At 34.8% G+C, this 17659-nt stretch overlaps 2 protein-coding genes across 2 annotated transcripts in view; one reads left to right on the forward strand and one right to left on the reverse strand.

The window, feature by feature from the left end:
* LOC116177033 (nitric oxide synthase) overlaps positions 1-17659 on the reverse strand; it is a 99293-nt gene that overhangs the window by 43636 nt on the left and 37998 nt on the right. Inside the window, exon 2 of the mRNA XM_031495890.1 lies at positions 13374-13513. Within this exon, the coding sequence (XP_031351750.1) occupies positions 13374-13513 (140 nt within the window). The remainder of the gene's footprint in view (positions 1-13373; positions 13514-17659) is intronic.
* LOC116177034 (cilia- and flagella-associated protein 299-like) overlaps positions 13516-17659 on the forward strand; it is a 35445-nt gene continuing 31301 nt past the window's right edge. Inside the window, exon 1 of the mRNA XM_031495891.1 lies at positions 13516-13745. Coding sequence (XP_031351751.1) covers positions 13594-13745 — 152 coding nt within the window. The 5' untranslated portion in view covers positions 13516-13593. The remainder of the gene's footprint in view (positions 13746-17659) is intronic.

Consider the following 17659-nt stretch of genomic DNA (forward strand, 5'->3'; position numbering starts at 1 on the left):
CATAATTAACTGCGGCCCACAGCCGGATTATCGCGAGACGTCGTTGCCAGAAGATCCTGTATCGCTTTGAGCTTAAACGTTTCCTCAGTTCAAATGAGTACTTTGATGCTTTATAACAAAAAAACTGAACGCGTTTTAGAAAGAAAGTTGGTGCTCTAAGACACAACCTGCCTGTTGTAGTGCAAAAGGCAACCCACGTTTTTGTCAGATTCATCTAAAGGGAGTAGTGTTGAGCTAAGTTATTTATTGAATCATGTTTGAGGTTCGCAAAAAGGAACATTTTAAACTATCAGCGACAAGCTTTTCATTTTTACTTAATTATTAATGCAGTACAAAAACTTGATGGTACCAACTGGAACGGCACGGTTGTTATAATTTATATTGTTGTGTAAACGTCATGTAGATGTTATTTCGGTCTAAACGCCACAAACAATAACGGGACACGCTGTATATGAGAATATTTCAATTTATTAAGTAAATCAAGAGGATTACTTCCGATAATCACAAAATTGGTTTATATTAGTTGAATTTGTGGTCTCAGGCTTTACTTCTTCTTTTAGAATCGTTTGTAATTGCGAAATTTTATCGCTTTTGTAAATAATTATTTATTTAGATGCGTGTATTTCATTGTAAAACGTGAAAATGCGTATTAAAATGTGAGACACATCTGGTCGTTTGCGATGACTCTTATCAGGCGAAACGCACATCTGGTGCTGATAACTAACGCGAAATTTCGGTGTAAATGGGGACGCGTTCCTTCGAAGCTGGCGTTATCAAGTTTAATTGTGATTGGCGGTATTTTTGAAAATCCTGAAGATCGGAGATAATTTTATAGTGGAAGGGGTGTGGAATTATACTACTTTTATTATATTATGTTAATAGTAACTATTTATTTTTTTCCACACAATAATTTGCCAGATTTAAAAGTTAATTTTCTTGTTGATTTTATCTGGTAAAAAAATGTGAGAAGTTATTTAAAATGCAGAATGAGATGTCACTAACAGAATATACTTATTTATAAAAAATTGCATGTACAAAGAAAAGTGCATGTGGAAAATACTTGAAAATTGTATTAGTGTCAATATACATTTATGTGGCTATTTAGTGTTTTCTTTTGACCGATCAGTGGAAAAGAGTGAAAAATGTTATGGTTAATTTTTCAGAGAGTTAAGGGGAGAAGTCTGCAGTAAGCACAACTATATCAAAAAAGGCAAAATTTTTGAAAGATTTAGGCTAACCGACGGCAGATAACGATTCATTTAATTATTGACTAAAGATTACAGTTTTAGTTCAGAATTCAAAACTTTGTTAATCAAATGGAAGCTTCAACCTTTTATGCAGACCACTGCAGGACGAATTTAAAGAGTTCTTAGGCTTCTTAATTGGGACATTTTTCTTCCAAAACGTTCCCTTCAAAATTCGCGTTGGATTGTTAACCTTAAAAAAGTCCCCAGTAGATATACGTTAAATATGACAATAACCTAAGTTTTTTCAACGATTTATGATAATTGATTTAATGGGAAATTTTATGCTGAATTTGAATTGAAAAATTCCAGTTTTAAAGTCGAAATTCGGAAGCTTTTGTTTTGTTCTCATTGACGCTAATCAGAACTAGAGAATTTAGTCTGAAACTCGAACCCCGGTCTTCATATAACATTATAAATTATAGCTGGAAGTACGATTGACTAGATCTACATTTGACAGCAGATTCAGATTTGGATTTTAACCCTAAAATTTCTTACATTACAATATCACCACGCAAAGCCATAATTAAGTAGGGCGAACGTGTTGCCTAGAGAGGGTTGTCCACCGAAGCCCAAAGTTTAATCACTTTTTCCCTAAGTCATGTACCAAGTTTGAGCTGTATACCTATGTGATTACGTTTTTGAGTTTTCGTGCGGATGGCTGCCCGGCAGGACGTTCAAACTTCTAAATTGTCTAAATACTCGTACAGACATTTTTGGTACATATTACCATAGAGTAAACAACGTTTAGAGATACCGCGCTGTGTAAATTTTTGTCGGCTAGGAACTATCCTTGAATATAGATGGCCATTGAATGCATCAAGTGTCTCCCTCTTAATTCCAGAATAGTGTACTTATTTTCCGTCTAGGATTCAAACCTACGCAATTAAAAGCTCGCGAGTACCAAGCTTTTTATGATATAATTATGTAACTGTATACATGTCGTACGTCCCACGCATTGCATACCTATAAATTGCGCAGCCAGCAAAATGGTTTTTATTTTCATAACTTGCGTCTACATTGTGACTGGATATTATTATTTATAATATGTGCGCGCCAAGAATTAAAAAAAGGGTTATATTATTGAATGAAGACATGTTTAAATACCTATCTACATAATGGGGGGCCATAAATATTTATTAATTGAAGACATAAAACCCAGATATTTGCAATATTCGGCAAAATTGCCTTTAATCGGGGTATATTGACCTTTTGTTTTGCTTAATAACCTACTGTAGATTCCTATATTTTGATTTGATTACCAGAGAATTTAATTTGACCTCATCCGGCAATCTACGCTAAATCTTTTAAGTTGCATGGTTGCACAACACAATAAACAATAATTAAAACGCGATGTCTCTTTCGTATCGTGTTTCGTGATAATTGGGGGAATTTGTGGATATGGGTATCTAAGAAACTATCGACCTATTATATTTAATAGTTTCCGTTTTTCCCAAAATTTTGGAAACATGCATGGTTACGCGACTTGTTAGCTGCTTTGAGAAATTTTATCTTCTCTATCCATCGCTTCATTGCTTTATCAAAGGAAAATCTATGGTTAGCGGTCTATTCAACTCTATTGAGTCTATTTTGAATTTTGATATATCCAAGGATCAACCACCACCTACTAAACCTAATACGGAATTACCTACTGGAAATGTCCATCACTGGATCACATTGTAATTTAATATCTCGATCGAGTGACGTAAAAATCCAATGTGACATAAAAAAGTTTGTGATTTAGTCGAAACCCACAAGTCATGAAAATTTTAAGTTAGCACCATTAGAAAGCTGAGAAAAAATTACTAAGGGTTTTGTTAATGGTTATTTGTTCGTATCTTTGAAAATAAATGAACGCCACCGCATTTTCTAAACATTTTTCGGTTTTTGACCATAAGTTCGTTATTGTAAAGCTACAAGAAACTCCGAAAGGGAAAATTTATCAGCATAAAATTCTGCAATTCTGTGCGACTTTGTATCACACCACACAACACTATTCGAGGATTCCCCCAGGTGCATGGCGATCAAACTGTTCTACCATCTTCCACAAGAATTGCGGACGCCTACGTCGGCCAAAAAATTTAAAAGTCAAATCGGTGAATTTTTCACATTTTCACCAACAACTCATACCTCGACTCATACCATCACGTCAACGAATACCTCCAACCAAGGCCTGCGCGACTATGATTTATTGTAATATGGATATGATGTAAATGATCAGAAATTGGGGAAAAATAATTAAAACTGCTGAATTTTTCCGCGGGTGAAATCCCGGGGGTTGAAAGGGGTGGAAAGTGGTACTTGGCAATTTGTGGTAATAGGTACATATTAATTTCGGGCGAAAATGTTCAATGTAACAGTTATAGAGAATAAAATGAACAACTTTTCTATCTGCGCTATTTTCACATTACTTACCTCTAATTTTCCTAGAAAAACCGGAAAAACCTTTTTTCGTTTTTTGTTCTTACTTTTGCGAAAAAAAGTCGTAAAGGTTTGAAATTTGTAGGAAACGTAGCTACAAACAAGGAGACAATTTTTTTGGGACCGGAAAATTGAACCGTTTCCGAGATATCACGATTTCTGAAAAAAACACATCTTTTTCAAGGAGATGAAAAATCTATTTTTTTTCATCGCACAGAGGTGCGGGGGGTAGTAAAATTTTAGGGAAGACTTATATTTTAATAAACAAAAATAAAAATTATTATTCCTATAGAAAAACTTCTAGAAAATCGCCAAAAACTGGAAAAACAGATTTAAGATATACATGATTTTTGACATGATCAATGAACGTTTTGGATGTTAATAAAGATTTTTTCGAAATCTATCTTCTTGCTTATCTTTAATGTTTGCTAAAATATTGTCTTTTGTTTCCTTATGCTCAACGTTTTAGTTAAAACATCTTTATTATTTCTTTTTTCTGCATTTTTACCACAATAAAAGCAATTCGAAGTAAAATCGCTTCCTGAACAATTTGTTTTTGTTCACTTACTCTTCTTCCTGGCTATGTTTTACAGCTGATGCAATTGCGTTGGGCTTGTTGATAAACTTGCAAAATAAAATTCCCTATAAGAACGTCTGTTTTACCGGCCAAAACAATAAATGATTTGAGAATTGAGATATAAAACCTGGAATAAACTTCATGATAGATTTTTCATCTCCTTGAAAAAGAGGTGGTTTTTTGTGAGATCTCGGAAACGGTTCAACTTTACGGTCCCAAAAATCTCTCCTTTTTTATAATAAAACAAGCTATGTTTCCTCCAAATTTCAAACGAAAAAAACGATTTTTCCGGATTTTCTAGGAAAACTGGAGGTTATGCTGGTTATGTGAAAATAGTGCAGATACAAAAGCTGTTCATTTTTTTATTCTCTATAACTTTTGTATTGACCATTTTCGTCTAAAATTAATTGCTTTCCCACAATTTGCAAAATATGTACCGCTTTCCACCCCTTTCAACTCCCGGGATTTCACCCGCGGAAAAATTTAGCTGTTTTAATTATTTTTCCCCAATTTATAATCATTTCACCTGCCTGAAAAACCCGGTTTTGCCCCGTAACTAATTTTTTTTTTAAATAAATTATTTTAGCAGCTAGCTTTTTAGTCTGGACCACGGTGGTATACGGTGGTCTATACCACCGTGGCCTGGACTAATATGGAAATAAATGAAATGAGACATTTTGATAAAATATGGATTTTTGTGTAATTTGTCGTTTGCTGTGGAATAATCCATGAAAAATTGTATAACAGAACGATTTAAAAATGTTTTTTACGCATAATTAACGAAGTAAATGTGACTGTTTCGTAATTGGTAACGTTCCCATTTGTATTCTGTGTCAAGACGAATCCAACGATATACCAATGACCATACCAATACGTTCATACCTCTATGAATCGAGTAGGTAACTCTTATTAAATTGCAAGTTTTTTTTGCATAGTTATCAATTTACCGGACTTTTTTTGTCAAAAAATCGTATGGAAAGTGGTACTTTTTTCACGATTTTTACTATGCGTTTCCATGGCGTTTCGTCCTGTCTATGGCCAATAGCTCAATTGTTGAGTGACAGAAAATGGCGAATGTCAATGATATTAAGCAATTATAGATTATTAAGGATCACTATGCAAAAAATTTCGTGTACAACACATGTTGAAAGTGTCTTTTTTTCATGAATTCGCTTGATTCAAACTGCAAATTCATGAAAAAAAGTAACACTTTCAAAACTAGTTGTACAAATAACTATTACAATTGAAAGTTTTTTCTCTCAACTTTTTAACATTTTTTAAGGTGTTCGGTTAATACTGGATTTGATAGTTAATTTTTAGATAAACAGAATGAAATCAGCTGGTAGGTCCCTCGTTGTGAATGAACTTACTCATACTATAAATATGTAGCGGTTTCGAATTACTTACTACCTACACTGGAGTACAGTTGCAATCGCAACTTTCATGAATGATGACGTAATTTCATTTAAAGCTCAGCTTTGAAATATCTTAAGCTCTTTTAAAGGCTCCTATAGACGGATATAACAGATTCGAATACAGCAACCAGCATTTGTCACTAGATAGCAGCATTGCATGGCCATAAATTGTTATAAACCAGCAATCCCTATCCCGTGGCATCTCTAAACGTTATTTACTCTATGATATTACTGAGTGTCTAAAGTTTCTGAATTCTGAATAAAGCAAAAAGATCTTAATAAAAAGGTACGTATTCCTCATCTAATTGACCCGGTGCCTTTATCTCATATTAGTTCCAGCGTACGTTTCATTAAAAAAAATCTCTTTGAAAATTATTTTTCATTAATTCCTTTGAAAATACAAACGAATAACGCAAATACGCAATACTGTAGGTGCCGTTTTTAAAACAAACACAATACCCCTAACAAAACATAAAAAACACTGAAATAAAAACAAAATTTTGTTTATTATTCAACCTCTATTTAAATTAGATCCTTATTTCCGATTTAATTCTTCAAACCGTTCCTCGTGCTTTGGTTTGGATTGATATTTATAAAAGAAAATTGTTAACAGTAGATTACTCTTATAAATGCTCTACTTATCCCTGTGAATTTATATTTATTTAATTGACAACTGAATATTACGAGTAGGTCTCAATTTATAATTGACGTTATATTACTATGTAAAAAAACGAACGAGAGTCTGATCCTTTCCCGGTTCAACGAAACACTTCACGGAGTGAAGCAACTTGAATCAATGCAGGTCATAAAAGCTAAAGGTCTCAATTGTTAGACAGTAAAAGTAAAACGTGAAAAGAATGTAAAGGGAAATAAATCGAATGCGACAAAAGAAGCCCTTCGATGATTCTGCATCTTATTAATCTCACCCTACTAGATGCGAAAATGAGCGTGTTACCTACCATTTTTTTTTAATGAAAGCAGTTGGAAATAATTTACACAGGAGCAGCATATTCACAGAGAGGTTTTCAATTTAAAAATTCTAATTCCATTACAGAGATGGTAATTTTTCTAATCTGGTTTAATAATAGATTAACTTTTCCGGCGTGCTTTCGGTAGTTCTTCAACTCACCACCAATGTGCACTGCGTTCAGTAACTCACATTTTTAGTTATGAATTATCACTAGTGCCCCCAAACCAACTCGCTAGTAAAATAAATTGTGGTTTTTTTACTCGCAAATGATCTTTCATTTTAAAAAAAGGTTCTAACCTTAAAATTTGTGTAGTTCATAAACATTAGCGATTATCATAATAGCCCTACAGCTCTTGGCTTCGATGTGTAGTGCTTTTGTCGCACCTATTTCTGATAAATCCAGGGGATGCTGCGCGTCATTCCATAATTCGAATTGACAATGCTATCTTACGTTCAAACCAACTTTATAGCTGAAAGCTCTTTATCCCTAACCCGAACCTACGCCAGAATCGTTGATTCTCAAGAGGCCTATCAGTTCCGATATGACAATCACCAAAAATTAAGCCGCAAAATTAACGCGTCCTTTATGCATATTACTCTAATGAAAAGTCACAATAAAACAGATACCGCTTTGCGAACGGGAGTCATTTTAAAATTTTCCAAAGGCTTCAAACTGGATTACCCCTGTCAATATAATTTATTCGTCGAAGTCGAACACGCGTTCAGATATTTGATTTGCAAACGAAATTAATGCGGATGTTGTCGAATTGAGATCAGTGCTAATATAATTGAACAGTTGAAGTTCTTGTCGTGGGATTACCGACCCACTCCCAACCCAGTTCTGTTTTTTATATGAGTTCAATTTTGAAGGATCTGCTACGGCAGGGCACTGTGAGGAAGGATATGCATTATTTTTTTACAGTTGCTGCAACTATTACTCTTGATAGCTAACAATTCTGTCTGACATTTGCTTCATAAGCCACTTTAGTGAACACAAAAAAATACAAATTTGTAGTTGAGTATGCCCTTTGAAGGATAACGAACTATTATGCCTAAGCGCTTGTAAATACCCGTAATTGCACATGTGATGCAGTCGTTTAAAGGATTTTTTATTCCTGTTGAAAATTAATGAAGTAATTATAATGAAACGAGAGCAAACAGAATTCCAATTAATTAATATTTAACTTAACTAATCTCCTACGCGTATCCTAAACCATGCTTGACATGAAACATAAATGAGAAGTGCCCATAATAGCCATTCGTTAAAATCGGGACAGTGTAAACTCGCCTTCAGAAATATAATAGTTATAAGGACTTCATTACAAAATGTAAATATTGGCGTAGTTTATACACTATAAATCCTAATTAAAGCCACGGGTACAGTTCACTGATGTTCATAATTGAAATTTTCGGATCAAGTTCTATGTTGTAGGTACTAACCTTTATGGCTCAGATGTACATTGATAGTAATATCGTAGTATAAATTAAAATCAACATCTTTCGGGCGGTTTGCCAAATGAATTGGGACTGCAACGTATTTTAACTGGAAAACCGTTTACTTTCTTCTACAGTGGAGCCCAACATGTAAGCCCAGTCTTTAAATAAGTGCACAAATAACTTCATATTAGATATTAGATTAGACTGCATTTTCCCGGTTAACTATCAACTATTGTTCATGTGGGGGTGGTAAACTTCATTACATGATAAACGGAATTTTTAGATTTGATTGGCCAAGAATTCGACAAAATCGATGGTGAAGGTGTTCGAGGGGAGATTATAAAATTCTAAGCCTAAATAGTATTTACTCTGTTATCTGCTTTTCCGAATCTTATAAAAATACAATGGGCCCATAGATTTGAAATGACGTAGAAAAGATGATCGCTAATTCCACCAACAGATTTATTCTCATAATTCCACCAATTGTGCTATTATTGGAGAATTTGGTTCTCTAGATTTTTTACACCCGATATTTTTACATAGAAGCCAGTCAGTGACTAGTAAAAAAAATTGCTGGATTACGGTTTTTGAGATTTGACCCAATGCTGGCATTTTTTTGATGCAACACCCTGTATATCTTCAGGTCAAGTGTTTTTCATTCTTTTTCCTAATTACATTTATGTATCACATATATTTTTTTAAATTTTAGCCATGAAAACCTTATTTTTTTACTGTTTTTAAATAGAGGGCCCATAGATTTGATGTATTATGGAGATTTTGTTTTGCTTAATGTATCCATGGTAATTAATGTAGCTGATACTGATCAATAAAAATGGCTTGACGTTAAAATATACTGGGTGTTAAAAATACCAACTTTGGTTCAAATCTCAGAAACGGTGGTCCAAAATTATTTTTCGATTGCGACTCTGGATTCTACGTAAAAATATCTGAAAAAGTCAGTTTTTACATTTTCTTAATCTCACATGGATAGTAAGATACGATAACATCCCCAAAATTCAAACTTTTCGTTTTCACCCTGTATCTCGGAAACAAACGTGGCTAGATAAATTTTGTTTGTGGTATTAAAAACTTCACAAACAAGAGGCAGAGGATCGCGAAAACCGCAAGTGTCTTATCTTTAAAAACATCTGAGATGCACTGCAGCCTCAACAAAAATAGGAGACACTGTACATGGAACATGATTCTTTGTCAGTAGTTTTTAAAAGGAATGGTGACACGACCAGCACTCAGAAGGACGAATAAACAAATAAAAAGGCTACAGTAAAGCATTTTTTTTTAATTTTTAAGGTTACGCTGATTATTACGAAACAAAAATATTGCACAGTGCACGATGATAAAGTCGAACATCGGTTGGAGAAGTAAGAAGGGAAAAAGGGTTGTACTAAATTTGAGATGCTTTTTCTTCTCATAAATGCCAGTTCACTTTAAATGTGCTTACCGATGTATCAATGTAATAAGGTCGTATAATTCTAAGAAGATGGTTAGCACACAACTGGCCCTATTTTTAGCGCATTTTCTAACTCATGTTGGAAGGCGCTATTATTGCCACTTTCTCCATCCGTCCGTTCGTCCGTCGGTCCGAGGCCTTAACTACTACAATTTTCAAGATATTTAGTTCGTTCTTTTTGCATTTGGTAGCTTATGGCTCTGGCACCTCAAGTAAGAAAAATCGCGCATTGCGCAGTGTCAACTTTCTTATTTATAGAGATATTTTGTTGAAATTTTAACCACAAATTTTTGAACCTATAGAGACACAAATGAACGATGTGACTCATATTTGAAAAGACCGCATTAGATGCAGTAGATGTAGATAATCTACTGTAGTAGTTTCCGGTTTTTCTCAAATGATAATTCTTTTATTTCTTCAGATGATTCAGATTGCACTGTTTCTTCCGACTCTTCTTATTCAGATTTTGTGAATTTGCAGATTATTCGGATTCTTCATTACGTCGGATGTTCCATTGATCAGTTTCTTCAGATGTTTACGACTCTTTAAATCTCAGTTTTCCGATTGGTGGGATTCTTAAGGTTCGTTGGACCTCGAATTTCTTAAGTTATCCAAATTCTCTTATGATACCTTTTTGGTTTCCCCCCTGTGTTATTAGGATACTTTGAAGTCATTTATTTCTTTGTATACTTTATATTTTCTGGCTTATTAGATTTTTAAATTTTTTAAATTTGTTTAGTTCTTTAAATCCATCCGGTTCTCGGTACTTTTTATTCTTTAGAGGTTTCAGATTCTTCCGATCCTTCATTTCTTTCCAATTTCATCAGATTTGACGTCCACCAGAAGCGTAACATTTGCATGATTTTTCAGCTCCTTTCGTGACTGAATTCTTCCGATGATTAAAGACACAAATTTCCACCTTTTCGAAATATTACAATATTTCAAAAATTTGCGTTCTTTAGAATTCTTCCGATCCTTCAAGGTCCTCAGATCTACAAGATCCTTGAGATTCTTCAAAGCCTTTTCATCTTTTTTCTATGCTTCTATACCCACGGCCCGTGTGGCGCAGTTCAGTTGAAGCTGGACTGTGGTGCTAGGGTCCCTGGTTCGAATCCGGGTTCGGACATGGATATTTGTAAATGTATAGTGCGTGGGGTTGGTAGAGCAGCCTTGGCTGAAACCCCGCCCACTCAAAAATAAAGGCAAAATAAATAAATAAATAAATAAATAAATATGTAGCTTCTGTTTCTCCTACTTATTCCGACTCTACATCGTTAAAATTCTCCCAGATACGTAAGACCTGGCGTAAGCCTCTTCAGATTTTCTTCCGATCTGATCTGATAGAATTCCTTCGATTTTTCGAATGCTTGAAATTATTTAGACTCTTATATTCCTTTGGATTCTTTCAATTCTTCGTCTTGGTAATGAATAGCACAAAATGGGTTTTTACAGCACCGGTTAGTGGGGTTGGTTTTACACACCAAGGCAAACATTTTTTCAAAATAAGCTAGTTTGACTGCAAATTTTTACTGAATAGAGTATACACTGTGTTCAAGATAAGAATGGGGATCTCAGAAATCACAGAAGATACGAATATAGTCAAATTAAAGAAAAGATGCACAATTAATGAGTTGTCATTCTTAAAAGAAAACCAGAAAATTTCGATTACTTCCGAAGATATCCCAGAAAAACTGAAATTTGCCGATTTTGTTTTTATTTTTGTCTGATATTATTTGAACAGGTAAAAAAAAGAAAAAACACTTCCCATTGCCACTTTTTGAGCTCTACAAGACGGCGTTGAGAGATTTTTAATACAACGCTTCATTTCGGAGAAATCATCATCAACTTTATTTTTTATATGGCCCGTAAAAAAAGTACATACTGTATTGGTTAGCATTTTGTTATTATGAATACGATGTACGGCACAAAAAGCAAAAGTTGGAAACAGTTGGTTTCAAAAGAATGGCGCACCTGCGCACAACACCTTAATAGTGCGAGAATACCTTTCCGTTCCATTTTCCGTTATATCCGATAGGTATGTTGAAGTTTGCTGGTTTTCTTTAAAGCATGATAATAACTCATTAATTGTGCATCTTTTCTTTAATTTGACCATATTCATATTTTCTATGGTTTCCGAAATCCCCATGATAGAAATCCTTATGAATCCTTATGAAATAATGTGGAAACTCCAAATAGTATTTCTATTTCTTCCGTGATATGGATATTTATCACGTTGTTTTCAATAACCGCCAGTCCTATACAAATTTTTGGAGCGAACCAAAAAGCATGAAACTTTCCATTTCCCAAATATCTTTCATTTACTAAAATATGTATTTCAATCTGCCGTTTGCTGGAAATTTGTCACATTTTTCCAGAAAACGGTAACTAGTTCACAAATATTGAAGTGAGCATGAAATATTGCATTAGGTACCGCTTCATAATAAAAAAAGAACAGAATTAAACTAATACACGAAAAAATAAAGCCAGTTAACGGAGCATGCGGGACGGCGTTTCTGATATAGCCTCACGTGCATTAAAAGCATAGCTGAAGTCGGTTTTGCGTTGGGTCCGTTTCAGGTGTGTGATTCAGTGAGTACATACGTAAAAATCGGGTGGGAGGGAGGCATTCTTAGCCAAACTTTCGAGGTAAAACTACATAACTTAAGCGCGGCGGTTGTGGGTCGCGTATTATACATTCTTCGAAGTTTAAAAAATATTTGTGAGCCGCGTAGTCGTACGCGATATCTTATTGTGAAAGTGGAAATTATTTACTGAAATTTTAAAGGAAAACTGTACCGTCGTTTCGACGAAATTCTTGTCGTGGAGAAGTGGTAATAAATTTTACATTAAAAGGCAACCGGTAAAAAGTTAAAAGACAATTAATTCGTGCTTTGGCTAGCTGTTGAACCCATAACGGTAATTTTTGATATTTTCCTACTGTGGAACATTGGTCAATTAATCCAACTTCGACTATTAAAGTTCGAGAAACCTGAAGCTCAGTTTGTTTCAGATTCAAATTATTCACTTTCAACGAGCAGTTAAGTTTACCAGGCGATACAAAAAGTCCGATTGTATTGCACGAGACGTCCACCATCCAATTTTCTGAATTTCGCCTACCTTTCAAAAGGAGAAAGACGACTGTCAACGGGACTGGCTCAACAATAAAAGTAAGTTATTTTGACTATTTTGTATCGTGTAAAAATAGGCGTCGATCAATCGTCCTCGACCCAAAAGTTTATTCATAACTGACCTAACCGTGGTAAAAATTAATTGACAATAAAAATTTTACCAGTGCAGTAGAGGAAAAAACGAATATATGGTGTTCAGTTGGCATGTTAAAGTTATTTTCTACACTAAAACCAATTTAAAGAATGCCCAGTTTTTTCTAACAAAGTGTCGAGGTAAAGCAAATCAGCATAAACAGACTTTAACTGTGAGAGGGGTTAGTTGAACCCTTTTGTAAACGTCACCGCAGAGGGCAAATTAACTACTCAACTTTGTAGCGTGCAGCAATAAAATTTTCGCACGTTAAATCAGCGTATCCCTGACAATTTTTTTTCACATAAGAAGTTCTTTCCCAAATAAAAGTCCTGTATAATGTACGCTACTAGTGGAACATGTTTCTTTGGTGTAATGGGTAAAATATACACCTAGTTTGTATACTACATGAAAAATTGGGGATTTCTAATTGTTGTGAGATGACTATTACATCCACGTTAACTAGAAAATAAAGAAATAAAGACAATATAGCAATATCTTCAACGGAGACCACAAAATTCTGCATAAACTTGCATAAGCCCTTACAAATTTTATATTTAAATAGAGCTTTCAGTTCGCTTACCTTCTTATTGACGTGAAATATTGGTCCAGAAAATCTTGAGCTTGTAATAACAGGTCATCTAAACTGCGGAGCTCGCTAGCTATTTTCCCGCTGTTGTTCAAAGTGCTTGCCAAACATGCTTGCGGCGTACACACTGTATTCTGAAACAAATAACAAATCATGTCAGTCAATCGGTGTCAGTTTTGTCACAGAAAATATCGGGCAAAATTCTTAAGTAAAAATGGTCGCCGCAACTCCGCAAATCGAAGCAGATCAACGTTTATTGCAATTTAAAACTTACGAAGACTATTTGGATTCGTTGACTACGTCTCAGGATATCTGCAACCTTCAAAGTGTTGCAGTAGCCAGAACGCTCGCTGAACTTGGATATAGGTAAGTTTTTGCTACAAATCGAATTTTAATTTAAATTAACCGCCACTGCTCCTGTAGGAAAGTTTATTAGTGCCCGATCCTAATATAGTTAGGGGCCGAAAATTTCGGTATTGTATTCAGTGTTGCAGCGGCACGAAAAACAATTCGTTAATTTAATTCGACAACAAATGTAAATTAATTAACTCTCGGATTATAAATGAATAAAGGTGAAGACTAATTTGTTCGCTACCAAGATATGGTATACAGAAATAATAAACTTAATTATCTCACCCCAAAGTTTGAAAGTGGCGAGAGATAGTTGTTCTAATAGAAATCTATTTTCATACCCGTATAATTGCGTCAACCTAATTACGAAAGTTATTCTTTCTAATTTACAATATCTAAAATAAATGTTTTCTTACTTTCCGTGTTATTTCCTTCAAGACAAAAGATAATTACATGTTGTTTCTCCACCAAAACTTCCACCTTACTTTTTCTTTTCCGGGATACAAAACTGATGGCTTTTCGGGATTAATAATTTAATTTATAAAAGGATGAAAGTATTTTGCTTAGTTACAAAAATGATTTACGGAGTACATACAATTGTATTGGAACAAGTTGCGCTTCAGTAAGCCATATATAATGTTATTGTTTTCTTTGTTGCCTATTCTATTTATTTTTTTCTCAGTTTCGATACGAAGTTAATTTTTCTTATGGTTTCCCATTTTGTACAGGGGATTGTATCCGAATAAGCACTAAGCAGATATTATAATTCGTGATTGTCCTTTCCTGTAGCCATTATTTTTGTGTTTACTGTGCGTATTTCCATGTTCCTCTTTGGTAATGCTTCCTCTCAAATTGGTGGTATCTCTTTTTTTATGGATGGGAAGTATTACGTACCCTGCTGCTTTTCCCGTCTTTTCCTATACATATATACAACTGCTTCCATTTTTCTTGAAAATTTTTCTTCTCTTTATTATTCCAACCTCGTCGGTAATTTATTTAATTGTTTTTCCATCAAAATCTAGTAACCCAATTCCAAATAATGCAAACACTAATCACTCATTCATAAATTTTCTATTGCTAGTGTGCTTTAACAAAAAAAATGTCCAACTTCTTATGAAGAAGATTTTATATAAATCATTTTTTGATATCCCTGCCAGTTTCCGAAATAATAGATTGTTCCATGATAAATGGGACACTCTGTATATAAATTGATTAACTGACATTCAAGTATAAGATTACGAAACTGGTAGTCCCAAAGTTTACCGCAACTCACAAAAGAAATGACCGCTACACCCCAATTTGTCTGGCTTATGCAGATACCGTTAAACCCTAATAAATCATCCCCTGAAACTGATACCTTTTCTAGGCAAGAATGCCGTTGCGGCGTTCCAAATTTTTTTCCAAAAATCCGGTCTGTTATTTTTCGTCTCCGTAATCCGAATATACATATCCAATATTTGAACAATGTCCGTCGAGCCGAGCGATTTGTCAGTACCTGAACTTAAATGAGCTAGCTGGACAGGTGCTTGTGAGTGGTTTAGTTACTGTTGCCATTGCACATAGCAATATCTATAAAACTAAAGGAAAGATGGCTATCCTAATCCTGTTACGCACAGTATATAAGACAAAGCAAATCAGTTTAATCTACACCAATGACTGCTTTGGAAAGTTATTTAAATTTTAAATAATAATAAAACGGTCACATCGAAGAATTGACTTATATCTAGAACGTCCACTTGGCGGCCAAGGGTTTCCAACAAACATCAACGGCTTCCAGAAGAAGTCTTCTCGAAATTTTAAGGGTTTGAAAGTATTTTCACTCCTCAAAACCTCAATGGTTTTCACAGCTTCACTTCAAAAGTACGTAATGTATTGAATAACATTTTTTTATTACGAATAGAACGATGCACGGTACAATAAAAAAACAGTTGAAATCCTTGTTTTTCAACAGCATGGTGCATCCTCTCACAACGCCATAATGTTGCGAGAATACATATCGGACAAATTCTTCCATTTTCCAGGACATTTGTCCGATAGATATTTTAACTGTTATGGCGTTGTGCGCGGGTGCACCACCCTGTTGAAACCAAGTTTTCAACTAGTGTTTTTTTGTACCGCATATCGTTGTATTCGTAGTAAAAAATGCTACTCAATACAGTATGTACTTTTTTTGTGTGCTATATAAAAAAAATAAACTTGATGGTGATTACTCCGAAACGAAACGTTGTATGAAAATTTCTGCGATAGGTATTCCAAGGGACAGCTCGATGAATAGTGTGGGGTCTCTGTACCATCAATTTCAATGGTTAAAAAGGGATTTACTGAATTCACAAATGGCACCGAACGTTCAGGTCAAATGCCAAAAGAGGTCGTCACAAAGAAAACAAACAAAGAAAAAGGTGTTGTTCCGTCAGGATAATTCACACGTGCAAGCACACATGTGTAGTGACCATGGCAAAATTCCATAAATTGGGCTACGAACTGCTACCCCATCCAGCATATTCGCCAAATTTACCCCCGTTCAACTATTTCCTATTTCTAAACCTGAAGAAGTGGCTGGGCGGTAAGAGACTTCGGTAAAATGAAGACGTCATCACTGAAACAAACGCTTATTTTGAGGGACTTGAGAAAACCGGTACATAACGGACCTCAAGCTACGAGCATGAAATTAATAAAAACGGTTAGAGGATATCTTAATTATGCGTTTTCAACAAAAAAAATTGCGGAAGAAGTCCGAAATTTTGCACAATTGTAATAAGAAGTTTAGTTCACTTAACCGAAATGTAAGGTTATGCTCATATAATGATTATTTCTAAGTTGGTAAGAGTGTGCCTATATTCCTGAGTGCTTTACTTTAATTTATTAAGAGGTTATGGTAACATTTTTCGACCATGTTTTGCAGATAATTTAATAAACGTTAAAAATATTAGACAATGTTAATGGAAAACCATGTATATGTGTTTAATTATATCATAATAGCAGTAAGTATTTCTCTACATGTTTTACATAATTCATGTATAAATTATTTACAGGTGAGCACCGCTTTATCCATGCTTCATAATTAAAATATTTACCAATTCAAAACATGACATAACTACATTTTAACTCGTCTTATTAACTCAAAAGAACAAGAGCCGCTAGGTGCGAAAAAGGCAGCCCCTTCCCCTCTCGGCTGTTGAAGACTGTCGATTACGGAAAAGGGGGCCCATGGAAGATGCGACAGATGCCTGTTCCCCTCTCGGATGTGCAAGGAGACGGTCCAGGCTAATCGGCGGTTCATACAAAAAAGGTTTGATACGGAAAAGGTGGTCCATGGAAGATACGAGAGGCGCCCTTCCTCTCTCGGGTGTGCAAGGTGTTTGATACGGAAAATCCCTCTTGGATGTACAAGGCGATCGAGGCTAATCGGCGATTTATACGGAAAAAACGTTCGATACAAAAAAAGGCAGAGCATGGAAGATGCGAGAAGTGAGAATGTGAGCCTCTCTACGACTAACTTCTTCTCTAAGGCGTTAAGGTTTAGACTGTGCGCGCTTTCAAAAGTAGTTTTATGAATGTGCACAGAAATTACGCTGTCACTTCTGAAAATTACGTTTTTCAGGTTTGTCAACTTAATAATCTGAATAATAAACTGTTGCGAATTTGTGAGAAATACGATTTTGATAAAAGTGAGATGAACCTTTTATTACGATTGTGGAAAATGTAGGGCTTCCGCAATTTTTCTGTCGAAAACGCTTAATTAATGTACTATCTAACCATTTTTATTAATTTAATGATCGTAGCTCGGGGTCCATATAACGCTACCCGAAAAAACCTATTATTTGGAAGGAATAACCAAATTGGAAAAACGGTGGACTAAACGTATAGAGTTAAAGGAGGCTATGTTGAGAAATTAAGCGCTTATATGCCGAAAAAAGTAACTTTTCATT

Source organism: Photinus pyralis, unplaced genomic scaffold (genome assembly GCF_008802855.1).
Source record: "Photinus pyralis isolate 1611_PpyrPB1 unplaced genomic scaffold, Ppyr1.3 Ppyr1.4_LG7, whole genome shotgun sequence".
Taxonomy (NCBI): domain Eukaryota; kingdom Metazoa; phylum Arthropoda; class Insecta; order Coleoptera; family Lampyridae; genus Photinus; species Photinus pyralis.